This window comes from Vicugna pacos, chromosome 13 (assembly GCF_048564905.1).
Source record: "Vicugna pacos chromosome 13, VicPac4, whole genome shotgun sequence".
NCBI classification, from domain to species: Eukaryota; Metazoa; Chordata; class Mammalia; order Artiodactyla; family Camelidae; genus Vicugna; species Vicugna pacos.
In genome coordinates this window covers 40,785,002-40,804,317 of record NC_132999.1, presented here as the reverse complement: position 1 = coordinate 40,804,317, position 19,316 = coordinate 40,785,002, and the positions used below count along the sequence as shown (strand labels likewise).

The 19,316-nt window shown below is 41.1% G+C and overlaps 1 protein-coding gene across 1 annotated transcript; it reads right to left on the bottom strand.

Annotated features, from left to right (window-relative positions):
• Positions 1-5,422: 5,422 nt before the first annotated feature.
• Positions 5,423-18,877, bottom strand: SNIP1 (Smad nuclear interacting protein 1). Its single transcript, XM_006212674.4, has 4 exons — positions 18,575-18,877; positions 17,188-17,290; positions 7,868-8,466; positions 5,423-6,911 (listed from the first exon to the last, which is right to left on the bottom strand). The coding sequence occupies exons 1-4, from the start codon at positions 18,799-18,801 to the stop codon at positions 6,647-6,649; spliced, it is 1,194 nt and encodes a 397-aa protein (XP_006212736.1). The 5' UTR covers positions 18,802-18,877; the 3' UTR covers positions 5,423-6,646.
• Between the last annotated feature and the right edge of the window lie 439 nt (positions 18,878-19,316).

Sequence of the window (19,316 nt, the reverse complement as noted above, 5' to 3'; positions counted from 1 at the left end):
AACCATCACCATCTGGGCTTGTATATTTTTTGGAAGTTCTTTTTAATTACAAATTCAAAATTTTTGATAGTTATAGGTCTGTTCAGATGATCAAAATATCAGGTGAATTTTGGTAGTTTATGATTTTTGAGGAATTGATCTATTTCCTTTAAGTTGTTAAATTTATATGCATGGATAATTTCTTTTGACCTATTTTCCAGTTCACTAGGTCTCTCTGAAGTTTCTATCCATTGATGGATTTAGTTACTGTCTTTTTCACCTCTGAACGTTCTAGTTGATCTTTTAAATAACTTCCGTTTCACTTATTGCCATTTCTTGTTCCCTATGGGTATTTTCATTAGGCTTTTTTTAGGGGGGGAGATCATTAGGTTTGTTTATTTATTTATTTCCTTTTAGAGGAAGTACTGGGGATTAAACCCAGGACTTCCTGCATGCTAAGCATGTGCTCCACCACTTGAGCTATACCCTCCCCACCCTGCAGTTCTTTTCAAGTTTTGTCACTTATTTCTTTGAAAATAATAACCATGAACATTTTATAGTACCTTGTTTTTGTTTTTGTTTTGTTTTTTAGACATGCAAAGATTTTATTAGGGTAAATGACTGAGTGAAAAGAAGGAAGGAACCAGAGAGTTGTCAGGTGATTCAAGCCTGACCCCAAGTGAAGAACAGTGACGGTGTGAGGGCCTTGTCTTAGACCTGTGTAAAGCCTAACGTTCTGCAAAGATGTTAGGGAGTTCTTGAGCCTAAGCAGCTACCAAAAACTTTAAACAAGGGAAAAGGAAGGGATTGTTAGAATAATCAGAGTTTCGTACACATTAGATTGGTTAGGAGATCGGGCATGGAAGGATGTTTTCTCTTTTCTATAATCAGCAATACTGGCTTTTTTTTATGGCATTTCACATGCATATGATAAAATTTGAGAGTTATAAGAAGTTATAGAATAAACATTAGGTGGTCTTCCCTTGTGTTCCAGCCATATGCTGGTGAAGTTTTAGGAGTCAGGAATGACCCAGAGAATGGAGACCTCACTGTCAGGTGAATCTTTTGCATTCTGTCCTGTTCTTACTTCTCCACTGCAAACTCTGTTTCCCTGCTCATCTCTCTTCCCTACCCTCACCCCAGCTGTTCGATTTGATTCCGGGGCCTTGCCCTCTCACACTACATGTTGCCACTCTTCCCATCCCATTGGCCTTCCCGAAGACTCTTAGCATCTTTCCAGGACAGGAACACTCTGCCTGATCTCTTCTTGCCCTTTGGACTGGGATCTTGCACTAAAAGTTTCTGTGCTGCATCTGTAACTTCTGAATGGCCTCCAACTTTGAGAGGTTAATCTCTCCACACTGCCTTTATCTGTTGGAAAGTCTCCATATAATCCTGCAGTGAGGTCCATATGGAAGATTTAACTTGTTTGAAACATTTACTTTAAATAGTAAGCAACCTTGCTCCACATTACACCAAAGAAATTCAAACTTACAGTATCGTGTAATTCAAGTAAGTACCTGAAGTCTTTGACAATCAGTTTCTGTTACCCATTACTTCTGTTGATGAGAAACTTTTCTTGTGTACTTAAAATAAAATTGTATCTTTGCAGGAAAAAATGTGGAAATAACTGGGGGGAGATAAAAAGTTCCCTTCCTCCAAAGAGTAATTTCATTTATTTCTATCAGACACCTGGAGGCACTGATAGTACAGGGTCACCTTAAATCAAGCTCAAAGCTTGAGGTTTTCTGATCTCCCAGGCTGCAAATCTCTGGGAGGATTCAATTTTTGATCTACTCTCTTATTCTGAAAGGTATAGCCCTTTGGTATGCCAGCTTTTTGTGGGAAACATATTCTATTTGACTAGTCATTGTATGAGGGCTTTGGGTTTTGATTTCTGTCCCATTCAACCCAGGGTGAGGTCTGATTTGCTAGAATCAAATACAGTTTGCCTTTAGATCTAATAAATTTTTAGGCATCTGTGTTCCATTTCTCTCTGGATTATTGTTTATCTACACTTCTGGCCTGATAACTCTCTACTTACTTGTCAATTTTTGGATGCTTTAAGAAAAATTTTTGCTTATATTTTATCGAGAAGTTTTAGCTGTTTTCAGCAGGAGGATTCAGAAAAATAACTAGTTCATCACTAATAGACACCAGAAATCTCAGTCACCCTCTTTTCCCCTATTCAACTTCAAGTGCTTCCGAAGCCTCATTTATCACCTTAGGCATTTCTGAGTGCTAGTCTCTGCCTAGAAATATTTCCCTCTTTTGGCATCTGCAAACTGTGATGATAATAGAGGCCTGCCTCACAAGGTTATGAGGATGAAATGAGTTAATGTATTTGTGCACATGTAAAATGCTCAGAACGGTGCCTTGTATGTAGCAAATGCTGAATATTGGTCAATTTTATTAGAGGTCTCAGTACATGACATTTCTTAGGCCCCTGATTATTGAATATTTGTCTATTTTTGTGAATTAGCATGATGATTTCCAAGTAGCTCTGACTATGACTTGGTGAAGTCAGAATTTGCCTAAGCCACTCCCTACCCGTGAAAGTCCCACCCCCTGGGGTTTCCTTGAACCTCCTGTGAATCAGGAAGCCTAATGAACCAGCTATCTTTTCCCTCCTCAAACCTCTCCATGAAACTCTGCTAGGGAGGTGGGAGGGAAGACTCCAGAGGAAAGACCACTGAACAAGGACGGAGGTGATTACCACCCCAGCTCTAGCACAGCCTTGCTGAGGGACCTCAGGTAAATGATTTTATAGGATCCTCTCCACATACTTCACTCCAGTCCTGCTGTCTCTCGGACTGCTCCGTCTAAAACAATGCCCTTCTCTACCATTGGTTTAAAATCTACCTATTCTCTGGATAAAGAAAATGTGGTATATGTATACAATGAAATACTACTCAGCCATAAAAAGGAATGAAATAATGTCATTTGCAACAACATGGTTGGACCTAGGATTATCATGCTAATTGAAGAAGTCAGTCAGTCAGAGAAAGACAATTATCATATGATATCACTTATTTGTGGAATCTAAAAAAAATGACACAGATGAACTTATTTACAGAACAGAAAGAGACTCACAGACATAGAAAACAAACTTATGATTACCAAAGAGGAAAGGGGGAAGGGAGGGATAAATTGGGAGTTTGGGATTGGCTGATACAAACTACTAGGTACAAAATAGATAAACAACAAGGTCCTACTGTATAGCACAGGGAGCTATATTCAATGGCTTGTAGTAACCTGTAATAAAGAATATGTATGTATGTGTATAAATCACTATGCTGTACATCAGAAACTAATACAGCACTGTAAATCAACTATACTTCAATTAAAAAAAAAAAACACAAAACCTCCCTGTCTCTAAGGTGTACCCCAAATACCATCTCTTGCACAAGGTACAGCCCACCTCCAAATTAGTGCTGCATTTCTAACTCATAGCTGTAAACCAGTTGCTAGCATAGCAAGCTTATGTAACCATTGATTGGTTGGATTAATTCACTTTAACTTTAGAGTAAATATGAAGGAATCCACTGTCTTTTACAATGATGTAAATGTACTAGGAAGTTTACCCAGGAGACCAAATGGAGCTTTAAATTCCAATGCTTCAATTTAAATCAAGTAGCCCTTTCACTTGATATAAACTTACCCAGGAACATCCTATAATCAGAGCATTATCTCACAAGGAGGCATTGCTGGTGTGTTACGTGCACATCACACTTAGGCTGATTAGCAGGGTATCATTTTGTTCCTCACATCCACAACTAATTTCCACAAAGGGAAAGATGTTAAAAAAATACAACCATCTCTGCACAATACCAAATAATAATCAACCTGAAATATATATATTTAAGTTCTAAGGCTTTAAAAACGAAGCTATATAGATGTATGTTGGAGTCTCAGTACAATAATATAAAATTTTAAGAAAAATTTTCAGTTATTTGAATTGATTACCCTGCTTTCCCTTATCATCAGGATACGAGAAAGTATTTAAGAGTTCCATCACCAGTTGCGCTTAATGAGCTATCCTTTGTCAATGTCAGAAATAGGGAACTAGAAAATGACTGGGTAGAGGCTTACGGGGACAATCTGATGATTCTGTCCTGTATCTCAGCAGAACGGTAGATGACCACAGGATTTGGGGCAGGGGCTCAGAAGCAAAGGGCTGTTTCGCAGATCACTTGATTTTGGCACCTTGACTTGCTGACAAGCTAGCTAGCCAGGGTGGAGAAAAAGGTGGGGAATAAAGCAATTGCAAATAGCTAAGGTGAACATAAGTTTCTAAGCAGTGAATTAATTCAAAAAGAAAGGTTTAGAATTATGTCAACTTCAAATGAGAAGTCTGCTGATGATATCTGGCTTTGGAGATTAGTGTCTTTGACTCTCTCTCTTAAAAAAAAAAAGTGTGTCTGTGTGTGTGTAGAGGGGGCACCTTCCCAGATATTTTGCATGAAGAATCTGAAGAATCTCTTAATCCAGGAAGCAAACGTTTGCTACCCAATTAGGACCTTTTATTGAAAAAATGTAGACAAAGTGCTCATCTATCACAGTGCCCGCCAGGCTGGTGCCTGAAGCCAAGCCCAAGGCTCCCTGGGAGCAGTTGTTACACAAATTCAACAAGGAGTGCCTGGAGTGAGATGCCAGGTTAGTGCCTAATTCCAGAAAGAGAAAACCATCACCAGTCTGGATCAAGAGGAAAACTCATCAATACAAAACCTTTCAGACATGCACATATGTAATACATGATCTATGGCATATATCAAAATCAGGAAAACAGCAGTTATAGTGGCCAGTATAGAGGACACTGGGGGACGATGCCAACTGTGGCTTCCCTCATCTGACCTTTCACCTAATTGACCTTACTCACTGTTCACTCCTCCAAGGGGATCTTTCCATTTCTTTTGAATAAACAAAAAGTCAGCTGCCCCTCCCCACACTGGTCAACCTTTGACCCTGAGTACACAGAAGGATGTGAGACCTTAATGGAAAAACAACGGTAAGGAAGACACTCTCATAGTATCATCAGTTTCGACCCAAGAGGAACAAGTCAGCAGCAGCACCGACTGAGCTGCACCCTCTTTCCTTTCTCCCCGCCCTGCTCCCCCGTGACCACCGGAGGGTGAAACAGCAGGGACAAGGGTAAACTGGTACGAGGCCCACTATGTATAGCCTGCCCCACCTCTGACTATTCTGGGAGGAAAACCCCTTCACTGCCAACTCAGAAAACACTGCTGCTTCCATAGGACCAAGGCTCACTCCGGAGATTTGAAGATCTCGACTCCAGTGCAGGTGTGGGTCTCCTCACCTACCATGACCCCCTCTACAACTGTCTACTTCTACCGCAAAGATACTGCTACAAAGATTTCTTTAGCAGCAAATACTCCTATGGATACAAGGTCCTCAATGCTTGGAAAGAAGATACACCTTGAAATGGGGTTATATTTACAAATTTTATTATTTTTTATTCCAAAAATACATATAAATGAAAACCTGCTCTTCAAATGCAGGGAGGCCTTTGCCTATGATGTAGTATTACATTTACATCACAAAACATTCTCATGTGGAAATCAATATGCAGCTCTTTCACACACAATTTTTTTAATATATATATACACACACACACGCACACACAACAGATGTAAGTAGTTATGACTTTTCTACTTACACATATTCCTCTGGTGGAAAATTAGGAAATTGGGCAATTCCCATGCGCAATTCCAGCCTTGGGAAGGTAAAACAACCTCTCTGAACATTATTTTAAAAAAGATGAAACATGTAAACCACACAACCTCCTTTAGACACATATACGTTATTAGAATAAAGCAAGGACCCTGCCACATAAATGACAGTGTGTTTCTCAAAGAAGAAGATAATGTCTAAATAAAAATGCAAAATTGAAGAACAGATTAGATGACCAAAACTGTTATGTACATGCTCCAATCAGAGTTCTCTCACAGGAAACAGAGCCACGACCCACTTCAGCCTCTTGTGACACTGAATCAGCACCTGCTGGCAGTGGCCATGATCTTCCTGTACAGTCAAGTTTAAGCAGGCTCCACATAGCGTCTAAGCCCAACAGTCAATAATGAGGTCATGTAGTAAATCCCCCCGCCCCCACCTCAAATAACGAAGTGCAAAATCAATTTCTATGACTCAAGAGCTCAATCAGGTCAAAGCTTTGGTATGTTCTGGAGGCGGTTTTGGTGATAACCAAAGCTTAGTAAGATTCTCTGTTCAGGGGTCTGCCCCCAAAATGAAAACAAACCCAGTCCACGAAGCTTAGCGACTATATAAATAAAGTAACTATACAAAGAGAACAAGCCACAATTCCCCTTTAGCTAAGGGTTTATAGTCTCCTAGGCAGCAGTTCTGAAAGCACCAACTAAAGCCACAGTGCTTCTACTAGAACACGATGGGTTGGTGAGACTGCTCTGAAAACAGATGCCCACAGGCGTGCGGCTGCTGCACCACAGAAAAAAGTTCAACCAAACAGAAGTCAAAAGTCTTGCACTGGAGCAGAAGCTGGTCAGCAACAGAGGAAAGACTTAAGGCAGTAAGAGGCATTACAGAGAGCACCATGGTGCCCTTTGAGTCAATCCCAAAGCCTTCGAAGAGAAAACCGGTCTCTCGAGAGTTTGGGCTGTTTCCCAGTTTGCTAGCTGTCAGACACCTCCTCCTCCTCCTCGTCATCCTCGTCTTCTTTCCTGTCCACTTCAGAGGTGTCAGAGGACTCGTGAAGCAGAACATACTCTCTGCTGCTGAACCCAAATTTCAGTACATCCTTTTCCTTCAGTTCGTAGTATCTCTGTGGCTCAATTCGCTTGTTGTTCAGGAACGTTCCATTGCCTGAGCCAAGGTCAATGATATAGGGCTTCACCCTGCGGCCGACTGTCCCATCAGCACGGGTGTATTCCACAAGCCTAGGAGAGAGAAAGGAGGGAAACCTGTAGGTGAAATCCTGCCTCAGATCATCCAGCTCTTTTTGCTGCGTAGCCAAGATGATGTCAGTAACCTCACTTGGACACAGTTCAAGTTCAAACTCTAGGAAGTCGAGGCGAAGGCATGGCCATGGATTTGGAAATGCAGAGCAGGTTACATATACTTAAAGAAAAACGGTGAGAACTGGTCACTGGGGAATGAGGGAGGGACTTCACGGTAAGATCAAAAGCTTAAAAGGCAGAATCCAAGGCCTTTCGTCATAATTAAGTAATACATTTTTTGCACTGTTTATAATCAATACAATGTTTCTTTCATCAATTTTTCAACATATTTTAGCTCCTGTCCTGATGGAAATAAACCAGCAGATCCTTCAGGGTCAAAGGAACAGACAAGATGATCAAAACTGTTCAAATCAAAACCGATTTGAGCCCAAGTTCTACTACAGCAATTATTTACTAGGGATGCGCTGGGCTTTTTGCTAGCTTCATCTTCTCATCTGTCAAACGGGGTTTTAATACTTGTCGTAGCCTCCTCACAGGACTGCTGTGAACATCCAACAGTAACAGATGTACCACAGGAACTGTCCAGATATAGATTCAGCTAACACAAGCCAGGCATCCTCATAATAGCCCTGTGAGGTAGCTAGAAACTGAGGCCCAAAGAGTGACTTGCCCCAGGTCAAACACCTGGTCAGTGGCAGTGGCAGTGGCAGGATTCAAAATCTGGATTTCTGCCACCAAGGTCCATCCTCTTATACAAATGTGAAAGTTTATATAAGGTGATTATTTGTTAGATTAATAATACTCCTTAAGACTAGTATTCGATAAGAGGGGTGTGGTCTGCTTCTGCACACACACGTACACAGATCTTAGTAATCGTAACTGACCCAGACAGCCGGCTTCTGCCGGCACTTCAGCTTCTTTCTGAGGACACTCACCGGTACTGAAAGACGGCGTGCTGCTTTGAACATGAGGGGTGATCAATGGGAATGTCTGCGATGCGGCGGTGTCGGCCCAGGAGGTAAGCGCTTTGTCGGTGGATGTACATCACTGGAAGCACCTCATCGTTTTTAAAGGGGTAGAGACGCCACCGTTTCTTGGGGATACGTGCTTCTGGGGGCTCGCTGTATTTAATGACGACACCCCGGTAGGTGTTGGTGTCCTCAAGAAGGGCCCCAGAAAGTTCAAAGCTGGGCTTTTCTTTAGCAGGCACCTCCTTGTCTTTGTTGTTGCTGCCAGGCCGAGGAACCGGGTCCTGAGACGCATTCCCACTGCTGCTAATGTCATTCTTCTGCCGGTGCTCCCGGCGCCGGGCGTTGTGAAACTCCCGCTCTGCTTCCTGAGCCTGCAGGTTCTGAACGTCTCGATCCCGTCCCTGAGGCTGCCCGCTCCCAGGCCTCTCGTTCGAGCTTCTCCTCTGGTGGGAATGGCCGTGACGTCTGTCTCGGTCACTGTTCCGGGCTCGTTTGTGCTCCTGTCCTGATGGCTCTCGGTGCGGCCGATCCTCCCGGCCTCTCCGGGGATGATCCTCACGTTCCTGACATTCAAACAGATTCCAGAATTAAAGGTGGTCCACAGTCTATGACCAAAGCTGCATTCAGAAAGTCACCTGTGATTTGGACGTTGGCACTCAGAGTAAAATGTCCCTCAGAAATAAGGTTATCAGTGGTGGTCATGTTCCCTGGCAAGGCCACCACATAGAATATGGAGCCCCGGCTGCTGCTGTCCATCAATAGTCTAACAAGGCAAGTCCACATTCAGGGCCCAAGAAACAAGAATACCTATGGGCAAGCTTATACGGAAAACAGAACTGAGAGTTAAGTAGTCACATACAAGATAAATACATGAAGAAAGCAAGCTAGCTTTCTCTTATGCCCAAAAATGTAATAGTAATTTTAAAGATCTTATTTCAACAGCAACAAAAATTATTCAATACCTAGGAATGAAATTAAGAAACATGCTATTTACAATAGCCAAAACATGGAAACAGCCTAAATGTCCATCAACAGGTGACTGGATAAAGACGATGTGGTATATTTATACAATGGAATACTACTCAGTCATAAAAACCAACAACATAATGCCATTTGCAGCAACATCGATGCTCCTGGAGAATGTCACTCTAAGTGAAGTAAGCCAGAAAAAGAAAGAAAAATACCATATGAGATCGCTCATATGTGGAATCTAAAATACAAAAACAAAAACAAACAAACAAACAAAAACAAAGCATAAATACAGGACAGAAATAGACTCACAGACAGAGAATACAGACTTGTGGTTACCAGGGGGGTGGAGGGTGGGAAGGGATAGACTGGGATTTCAAAATTGTAGAATAGATAAACAAGATTACACTGTATAGCACAGGGAAATATACACAAAATGTTATGATAACTCACAGAGGAAAAAAATGTGACAATGAGTGTGTGTATGTCCATGAATGACTGAAAAATTGTGCTGAACACTGGAATTTGACACAACATTGTAAAATGATTATAAATCAATAAAAAATGTTCAAAAAAAAAAAAAGAAACATGTAAGACATATAAGAAACCTGTAAAAAGCTAATAGTTAACCCTTCCTCCGAGCAGTTGCAGTCTGCCCTCTGTACACATGGTTCCTCTGTACTCGAGGGTCCGCATCTGCAGATTCAAACGGGATATGTATTACTGTAGTGTTTGAAAAATATCTGCATTTAAGTGGCCAGTGCAATTCAAACCTGTGTTGTTCAAGGGTCAACTGTAATAGATATATTTTTTATAGATCTGGAAAAATGAAATGTACCACGTTTTCTTTAAAAAGACTCAGTAATGAAAGTCAGCCCAGTAGATAATAGGCAAAGGATATTAAACAATTTTCAGAGGAAAGCAATATCTAATGGAGACCCGAAGATAGGATTATCCTTACTAATCTAATAACCAGAGCATCAGAGTTCCAGAGCAGGCCGTGCACACTTAGGAGCAAGGCCTCCTGGGAAGAGGTAGAGAGGAAATCCTGAGCACCAGGATGAGACTTTGCCCCTACTCCCCCACCAAGGCCTTCTCCCTGCCATACACAGGGGTCACGTAGTGGGGCCTGCTTGCTCAGAATGCCCAAGGCATTCACCAGCTTGCCACCACCTTCTGCCTTGAGTTCTCCAGGACTAATCTCATTCTGCCCTTTATCCCCAATTAAATGAGTCGATATAAGAAGTCACAGACTCCAAGTCATTACCGCTACCCTCTTGTATTCTAATCCGCGTAAGGCTCTGTACAACCAGGATTCTGTCCCCAAATCCCACCCTTTGTCAACTCCTGAAGCCACTGTACTAGCGAATGGACAGCTGGGCAAAACCAATCCACATCCTCCACGTTTTCTCAGACAGTTCTCATCCCTTTTTGCTCCAACAGAACCCTGGCTCTGCCCTGAGCGCACTGCTCCCTTGCAGCTCTCTCAAATGGAAGCTGTTTCTCTCCCACTGACCTCCCCTCAGCTCCCACCATCTCTGGGTTGGGACAGATGGCAGGCGTCATCCGTGCTTCTCACTGCTGTTCTAGAACTCTCCCCATCCTTCTCTTTCTCCCTAAAAAAAAAAAAGAAAAAACTGCAGCTCTGAATCTCACACCAGACTGCTGTCACCCATTATGCTCACTGCTGCCATCACAGACTAATCCTGAATCATCTCCTCTCACTTTGTGCCAGCTGTCCTACCAGCTCAAGTCATTCTCCCCAGCATTACTCGTGGTGGTTTCAATAACACGGAGGTGCCTCTTCCAACACGCTGGCCTCTCTTTGAGTTTCTCTTCCCACTGTCTTATTTGTCTCCTCCCTTCACCTCAACCACTCACCCCCATGGTTATACACAGAACTTTTCCTTTCCAATACCTGCAACCCTCTATAATTTCAATTTCAAGCAGTCCTCTCTCTGCTCACTTTCCCAGCTCGTATTTTACCCAACTCTAACAGCCCTTATCCTGGTAAGACTCACCCACACCTCTGACACTCTTACCTTTGCACAGTCCCTCACTCTTTCAGCCTCTCTTCCTTCCTGCCTAACTTACATTCCACAGTCACACAGTATGATCACTCCCTTGCAGACACATTCCAATCTCTCCCCTGTGCCATTATGTTGCACTGTCCTGGCAAAACCACAACCAGTTTTAAGCACAGCAAAGTGGCTAGAAAAAAACACAAACCATTCCGACTGGTCCCACCTTAGAAGTATGACCCCAAGCCGCCTTACTGATGGCTCAACAACTATTCTGCATTTTCCTGATCTATTCATTCTCTCACATGACTATTTCATCCCTCAAATCTCCCACATGGCCTTCCCCACCCCTTATTTACTCATAAGGTATTTTCTACATCTACCCACCTACCAGTATCGACACCCAGATACTCTTGTCTTCCCTTCCTGTGACCATAGTAAACTCTCTGTGCTTCTATCTAAAGCTAATTCCAGCACCGGGGTGTGTTCCTCTCAGAGCTATCCCTCTCATCAGGGATATTACTCCAGTGAGTCTCATCTCTCTTGTACATAATCAATTTCCCCAGTCTATCCTGGATCATTCCCATCAGCATGAGCACCTGCTCTCCTCTAGGGTCCATTCCCTATGTCAGTTTCCACTCTATTTCCTCCCTCCTTCTTGAGTAAAACTCCTCAAAAGAGTTCTATTTTAATCAGTCTCCAGGGGTGGGGTATAGCTCAGGAGTATAGCTCAGGTGGCAGAGTGCATGCTTAGCAAGCATGGTGTACTGGGTTCAAAAATCCCCAGTACCTCCATTAAAAATAAAAATAAAAACAACCCAATAAAAAAATGGGCAGAAGACCTAAACAAGCAATTCCCCAATGAAGACATACAAATGGACAATAGGCATATGAAAAAATGCTCAATACTGCTAATTATCAGAGAAATGCAAATCAAAATTTCAATGAAGTATCACTCATACCAGCCAGAATGGCTATCATTAAAAAGTCCACAAAAAAATTTTTTTTCTAATTTAAAAAATTTAAAAATTAAAAAAAAGAAAAAAAAAAGTCCACAAACAATAAATGCTGGAGAGGGTGTGAAGAAAAGGGAACCCTCCTACACTGTTGGTGAGACTGTAGTTTGGTGCAGCCATTATGGAAAACAGTACAGAGATTCCTTAAAAAACTAAAAATAAACTTGCCATATGATCCAGCAATCCCACTCCTGAACATATATCCGGAGGAAACTTTAATGCAAAAAGACACATGCACCCCAGTGTCCACAGCAGCACTATTTACAATAGTCAAGACATGGAAGCAACCTAAATGTCCATCAAGAGATGAGTGGATAAAGATGGGGGGGGTGCATGCACACACTGGAATACTACTCAGCCATAAAAAAGAATAAAATAATGCCATTTGCGGCCACATGGATAGACCTGGAGATGGACATTCCAAGTGAAGCCAGGAAGAGAAAGAAAAATACCGTATGATATGACTTATATGTGGAATCTTAAAAAAAAAAAGACACAAATGAACTTATTTACAAAGCAGAAAAAGACTCAGACATAGAAAACAAACTTATAGTTACGGGGGGGTGGAAAGGAGGTGGGAAGGGATAAAATAGGAGTTCAAGATTTGCAGATATAACTACTATATATAAAATAGATAAATAAGTTTCTTCTGTATAGCATGGGAAACCATATTCAATATCTTGTAGTAACCTACAATGAAAAAGAATATGAAAATGAATATATATATGTGTATGTATGACTGAAACATGCTGGTCACAAGAAATTGACACAACATTGTAAACTGACTATACTTCAGAAATAAATAAATAGAAAGAAAGAAAGAAACAAAGAGAAAGAAAGAAAAAATAAAATAAGAAAAAATAAAGTAGAAAAAAAGTAAGGCCAGACTATTTGCCATAACAATAATAAAATAAAAATAATTTTTTTCAGAAGTCTCCGATACTTCTCCCATCTTCTTTTGAATCATCCAATTAGGCTTCACCCTTATTACTCCACTAAAATTGTTAAGTCAAAGTCACCAATGGCCTCCATGTTGCTAAATCTAAGGGGCCATTCTTGGTCTTCATTTTTAGTTAAGTGTATACCAGGCAACACTGGTAGAAACTATGGAGAAAATATGACAAATCAAATAATCAGGTAACACAAAATAACTAAGATGTCAAGCATATACCTTCAATTATTAATAAAGTGTGATAATGATATAATATGGTTCTTTTTTCAGAATTGAAGTCTTTGCATAGAATACACACACACGCACCAAAACAAAAAGGAAAAGAAGAGAGCATAAGTATAACAGAGCCTTGAAGTATAAATATCAAACTATTAAAATGGCTACCCCTGGGGAGTGAGGTGATGTTTTTGTTTGGGGGATCAGGTGCAATCCGCGGAGCAATGAGAGGAGTAACCATATACCACATACACCATACTCTCTCTTTTTATTTTACAGATTTCTGTGTTATTATGATGAGCATGCAATTAATAAATTTTTTTAGTGGTGGCTAAGTGGTGGAGAGAATACCTGTAAGCACAAGTCAAGCTTGAGTCACAAGCTGTGTGCACTCCTACAACTCACGTGAAAGCCACTGAGTGTCAAATGCCTGTCAAGCCCTCAAGCCCTTTTGCTTGAGAACCATTTCCAAACTTCTAGCTAATTAATACAAGCAAATCAGCTTTTTAAGAGATAATCTGGTATACCTGAAACTAACATTGTAAATCAACTACACGTCAATAAAAAATAAATCAAAAAAGACAGAAATTGACACAACATTGTAAACTGACTATACTTCAATAATATTTTTTTAAAAAGAGATAAAGTCAGGAGACAAGTTAGCACAGATAAGCAAACTAAGACACTTCAAAATAGTAAATCACAGAACAGTTCCACGCTAAAAGCCCCAGAATTTATTGTGAAATGTCGATTCAGAAACTAGAGGTAAAGAACTGCAAGTCAAACCTGTTATTTAAAAAACAACAACAAAACCCAGGGAATAAAATGGTGGTTACTAGGGGATGGGTGGTGGGATGGTGGGAGGATAAGACTGATAATATTTAAGGGTACAAACTTGTACTGATTAGTAAATAAGCCATACAGATCTAATGCACGGTATAATGAATATAGACGGTAATACTGTACTGTAATGGTGTAACCTGATAAATACTGCTTCAATGGCAATCACATTACAATACATAAATGTATCAAAGTAACATACTGTGCACCTTAAATCTACAAAATGTATCATGTCAAATTTATTAAATCAAAAAAGTTGCAAGTTGTGCATAAACCTAGACACACACACACACACCCCTACCTACAAGTGGTAGGAGAGGTTCAATCTGAGTACCGAGGTGCCAGTGGCTGAATTCTGAGATAGCCAAGGCAGTGCCTGACCAACTCATACAACAGACCACCAAGACTGTCTGGCTTTCTGTCTTTAAGGTAGTAGAAAGTTGGCCCATAGTCTCTCAAATTAAGAAAATCCATTGTCTCTATTTGCACTTTGTAACACAGGATTTCTGTAAAAAGAAGACTCAATGCTTGTCCCTCAGGACTGAGGACAAGGCAAGAGGGTCTGCTCTCACTACTCTTATTTCACATGGTGCTGGAGAGGAGGGTCTAGCTCAGTGGTAGAGCACGTGCTTAGCATGCAGGACGTCCTGGGTTCAATCCCCAGGACCTTCATTAAATAAATAAATAAATAAATAAATAAATAAAGCCTAATTATCTCCCCCTACAAAAAATTTAAAAACAAAAAAATGTATCTGTATCCACATAGTGCTGGAAGTCTTAGCCAGTGCACCAAGAAAGGAAATAAAATGCATACAGATTACAAAGGAAGAAATAAAATCGTCCCTATTTGCAGATATGATTGTCAATGCAAAAATTCCCAAGTACTCTACAAAAAAAACTCCTAAGATAAATGATTGAGTTTGGTAAAGTCACAGGATATAAGACAAACATACAAAAATTAATTACATTTCAATATACTAGCAGTGAGTAAGCAGACACTGAAATTTAAAATATCACTTACAATCACTCAAAAAAGTACTTAGCTGTAAATCTAACAAAGCACATATAACAGTTGTATGCTGAACACTACAAACGCTGATGAAAGAAATCGAAGATCTAAATAAATGGAGACACACGTAGTGTTCATGGGTTAGAAAACTCAATATAATAATATTAAGAATTTTTTAAAGAGCCAATACTCTCCAGAATGCAAGTTTAACACAATTCCAATCAAATCCTAGCAAGATTCTTTTATAGATATAAATAAGATTATTCTAAAATTTGTATGGAAAGGCAGAGGAAACAGACTCACTAAAACAACTTTTAAAAAGTGAAAGAATCAGTCTATTTGATTTTAAGGCATTATACAGCTACAGTAATCAAGATTGGGGCACTGGCAGAGTGACAGATCAGTGGAACAGAACAGAGAACCCAGAAATAAATGCACACACATGCCCAACTGATTTTTGACAAAGGAGCAATAGCAATTGAAGGAAAGAGCTTTTTCAATAAATGGTGTTGGAGCAAGTGGACATTCACAGGCAAAACAATGAACCTCACTCTAAGGCTCACACCTAATAGTAAAACAAACCCTAAACAGATCATGGACATACATGAAAAACTTTAAGGAAAAAACATATCTTCGGGATCTAAGGCCAGGGAAAAAGTTCTTGGACATGAAACCAAAAACATAACCTAAAAAATGAAAAATGGACAAGCTGGACTCCACCTAAATTAAAAACTTCTTTTCTGAGAAAAACCTTGTTAAGAGAATGAAAAGACAAGATACAGAATGGAAGAAATTATTAGCAAATCACTTACCAAAAAAGGCCTAGTATCTAAGAATATTAAAAAAAAAACAAAACAACCTCTTAATACTCAATAGTAAAAAAATCCCCAAATAATCCAATTAAAAAATAGGCAAAAGACCTGAAAGGCCATTTCATCTGAGAGAAAATACAGATGGCAAATAAGCACATGAAGAGATGTTCAACATCATCAGTTATCAGGGAAATGCAAATTAAAATCACAATGACATAGCACTACACACCTATCAGAATGGCTAAAATTAAAAAAATGGTGCCAATACCAAGTGCTGGTGAGGATGAAGAGAAACTGGATCGCTCACACATTACAAGTGAAAATGTAAAATGGCAGAGCCACTGGTATGGACTGAATCGTGCCCTCTCCAAATTTATATGCTGAAGCCCCAAACCCCACACTTCAGAATGTAACCACATTTTTTGGAGATAAGGTCTTTAAAGAACTGATTGAATTCAAATGAGTGAGACCCTAATCCAATATGGCTGATGTTGTTAAAGGAAGAGGCCTGAGCCAGGGATATGAGTGCACAGATGGAAGGCTATGAGGACACAGCCAAGAAGATAGCTATTCACAAGCCAAGGAGAGAGGCCTCAGGAGAAACTGAACTGCTCTTCTCACCTCTAGAACGGTGTGAAAATTATAGCTTCTGTTGCCTGGGGCAGACAGTCTGTGGTATTTTGTTACGGAAAACCTAGCAAACTAACACAGCACTCAGGAAAAGTTTGGCAATTTCTTAACAAAATTAAACATGCAACTCCCATACCATCTGGCAATTATACTTTCGGGCATTTGTCCCAGAGAAATGAAAACATGTTCACATAAAAACCTACACACAAATATTTATATAGCAGCCCATGTCTTAATAGCCAAAAACTGGAAATAACCAGATGTTCTTTAATGGGCAAATGGTTAAATCCATACCTTTGAATACCACTTAGCAATAAACAGAGAGATGAAACAACCTGAATGAAGCTCCAAAGAATTCTGTGGAGAGAAAAAAACCAATCTCTAAAGGCTTCATACTATATGATTCCATTACATAACGTTCTTGAAATGACAACATTGGGAGTTGAGGGGTAGGGATGGGACGGAAGTGGGCATGACTATAAAAGGATTACAGGATAATCCTTTTTGGTGACTGTAAATGTTTTGTATCTTGACTGTACTGATATCAGTATTTTGGTTATGACATTGTTCTGTAATTCAGTAAGATATTACCATTGGGAGAAACAGCTACTTCTATATTATTTCTTATAACTGCATGTGAATGAACAGTTATCTCAAAGTAAAAGGTTTACTTTAACAAAACAAGCAGGGGTAAAAAAACAGCCCAGTTTTTAGAAAAGTTCGTTGCAAGTACAGATGTACACATACACAACACTCTTCAGCTATGATGGGAGAGGCTCTCGATTTGCAGCCAGTATGACAACATCTCAACCCACTCACCTGTTTTACTTTGACTGTTGAGTGGTGAGGACTTCGGCTTCTTTTACTCCGGGGAGACTTACTTCTTCTCCCTGAGGACTTGTTTTTCTTTTTGGCTGGGGACCTATTCAGAGAATGGTACACACAGATGTTATCTAAATTTTCATTCCCTCATATAAATTAGCTTCAAGTATCAGGCTTACGTACTAATACAAACACCATATTTGTGAAGGTGTCTGCTGATCATACTAGAATCGGGAGCTTCACTTTTCTAGCCCTAATGTCTCCCCGATATATAACTCCCTCCTGAAACTTCTCACTTTAATATAACTGCCTACTGCAATTTGTCAGATAACATAACTCTAGAGTCCCAACCCTCAAAAAACTTTTTCTGTCTTTACCATCTAGGTAATCGGCATCACCATCTACCCTGTTCCTCAAGCCAAAAACCTAGAAGTCACTCTTGATTCTTTTTTTTCCCTCACCAGCAACAGCCCCTCCACACAACTCCATCCACACAATCACTCAATCAATCAGCAAGTCCTCTAGTCCCATCCTCCCTCTCCTGCCTCATTTCGACCACTCTCCTTTGATCACTGGATAACTGGACTTCCACTTCCACCCCTATTTCTAGGAGGATCACAATTAATTTCTTCAGGTTCTTTGCATGGGCTGTTTCCTCTGCCTAGATCTTTACAAGGCTGGACTGTTCTTATCATTTAGGTCTCAGCACAGATGGCTGACTTTTCAGAGTGGTTCAGGAGAACCACTTCCCTTGCTCTCTCACCATTACATTACTGTTTTAACCTATCCCTAAGACTTGTTACTAACTGAAACTATTTTGTTTATTTGTTTGCTATTTCGTCCCAGGGCCAGAGAACGTCAATGTCGCCACAGCAGAGACCATCTATCATGTTCACCCTTGCAGCCCCAATACCCAGAGCAATCTTTAGCACATAATGGGTACTAAGTAAAACTATGTTGAATGAATGAATGAATAAAGGGACGAGTCTAACAAGAGACAACTTTTTCCCCCTTAGAGTATCTATAGCTAGATCGCCTAGGCCCTCGATGTGTAAACTTTTCTGTGCAGGTAACTTAAAACATAACGCCCGCACTCCATCTGCAGGCAGATGGGAAAAATCTTTCAACTTAAATTATCAGGGCTATCGACCGGGCCATACTCAGCCAAATGCTGGGCACACAGAAATGCAGGGTCGAGATGCTGCCCATCAGGCATGAGGCGCTTAACGCCCAACTATAACGCAATGACAGGTACCGGAGTAAACGTTCTTTAACACAAGCACGACCGGTCACTTCCATCGCTTTAGAATGAAGCCCAAGTTGCCGCGTCCTCCTTTCTCAATGAGGCCGACCTAAGGTCCACCCCGGGCTGCTTCCCACTTACCGGCTGCCTCCTCGGGCTCGGTTCCCGCGGTGACCGGGGCGGCCCGACTCGCCAGCCGGCGGGGATGGGCTACCGCCGGAGGAGTCCGGGCGGCGGTGGACGGGAGGCGCGGATTCCGGGCTGAGGCGCTCCTGCTTCACCACCACCGCCGCAGCCGGCGCCACCATGTCCTCGTCCCGGTGCCTTCGCCGACTCCCCCGCTCCCGCTCAGTCTTCACCTCCTTCATGCTGAGATTCACGGAGCCAAGTAAAAACAAGTCCGTTGCACTCCTCTCCCTGAAGGAAATGACGGACTTGACCCTTGGACTTCCGCTTCCGGGTGCGCGCTCTCCCAGAAACCCTCGCGGCGGAGATAACGCGATACGATGCCGGAGTGGGCGGGACCTTAGTCACCCGACTCGGGTGGCGGGACTTTAAAGTTTCCTCCAAAGCAAACTTTCGGGGAAAAGTTACTCTCAGTATTGTTTGGTGCCGCGTTATTAGTCATTACTAAACACAGGGACAGCCCACACTCCTAGCAGTAGGAAAGATGTTATGCAGCCTTTCGCAATGCTATTTATAAACTCTCTATGACAAATGGAAAAAAACCCTGGCTTGTTAAACCGAAGGAGGATATAAAATTGTGCGCAGATTGTGATTACATTTACGCTTGGAAATACGAAGGAAAAAGGAAGAAAAGAAAATGCAATCATAGATGGTAGCCCATGGGCAAATCATTAGTATTTCCCCTCTGTTCCTACAC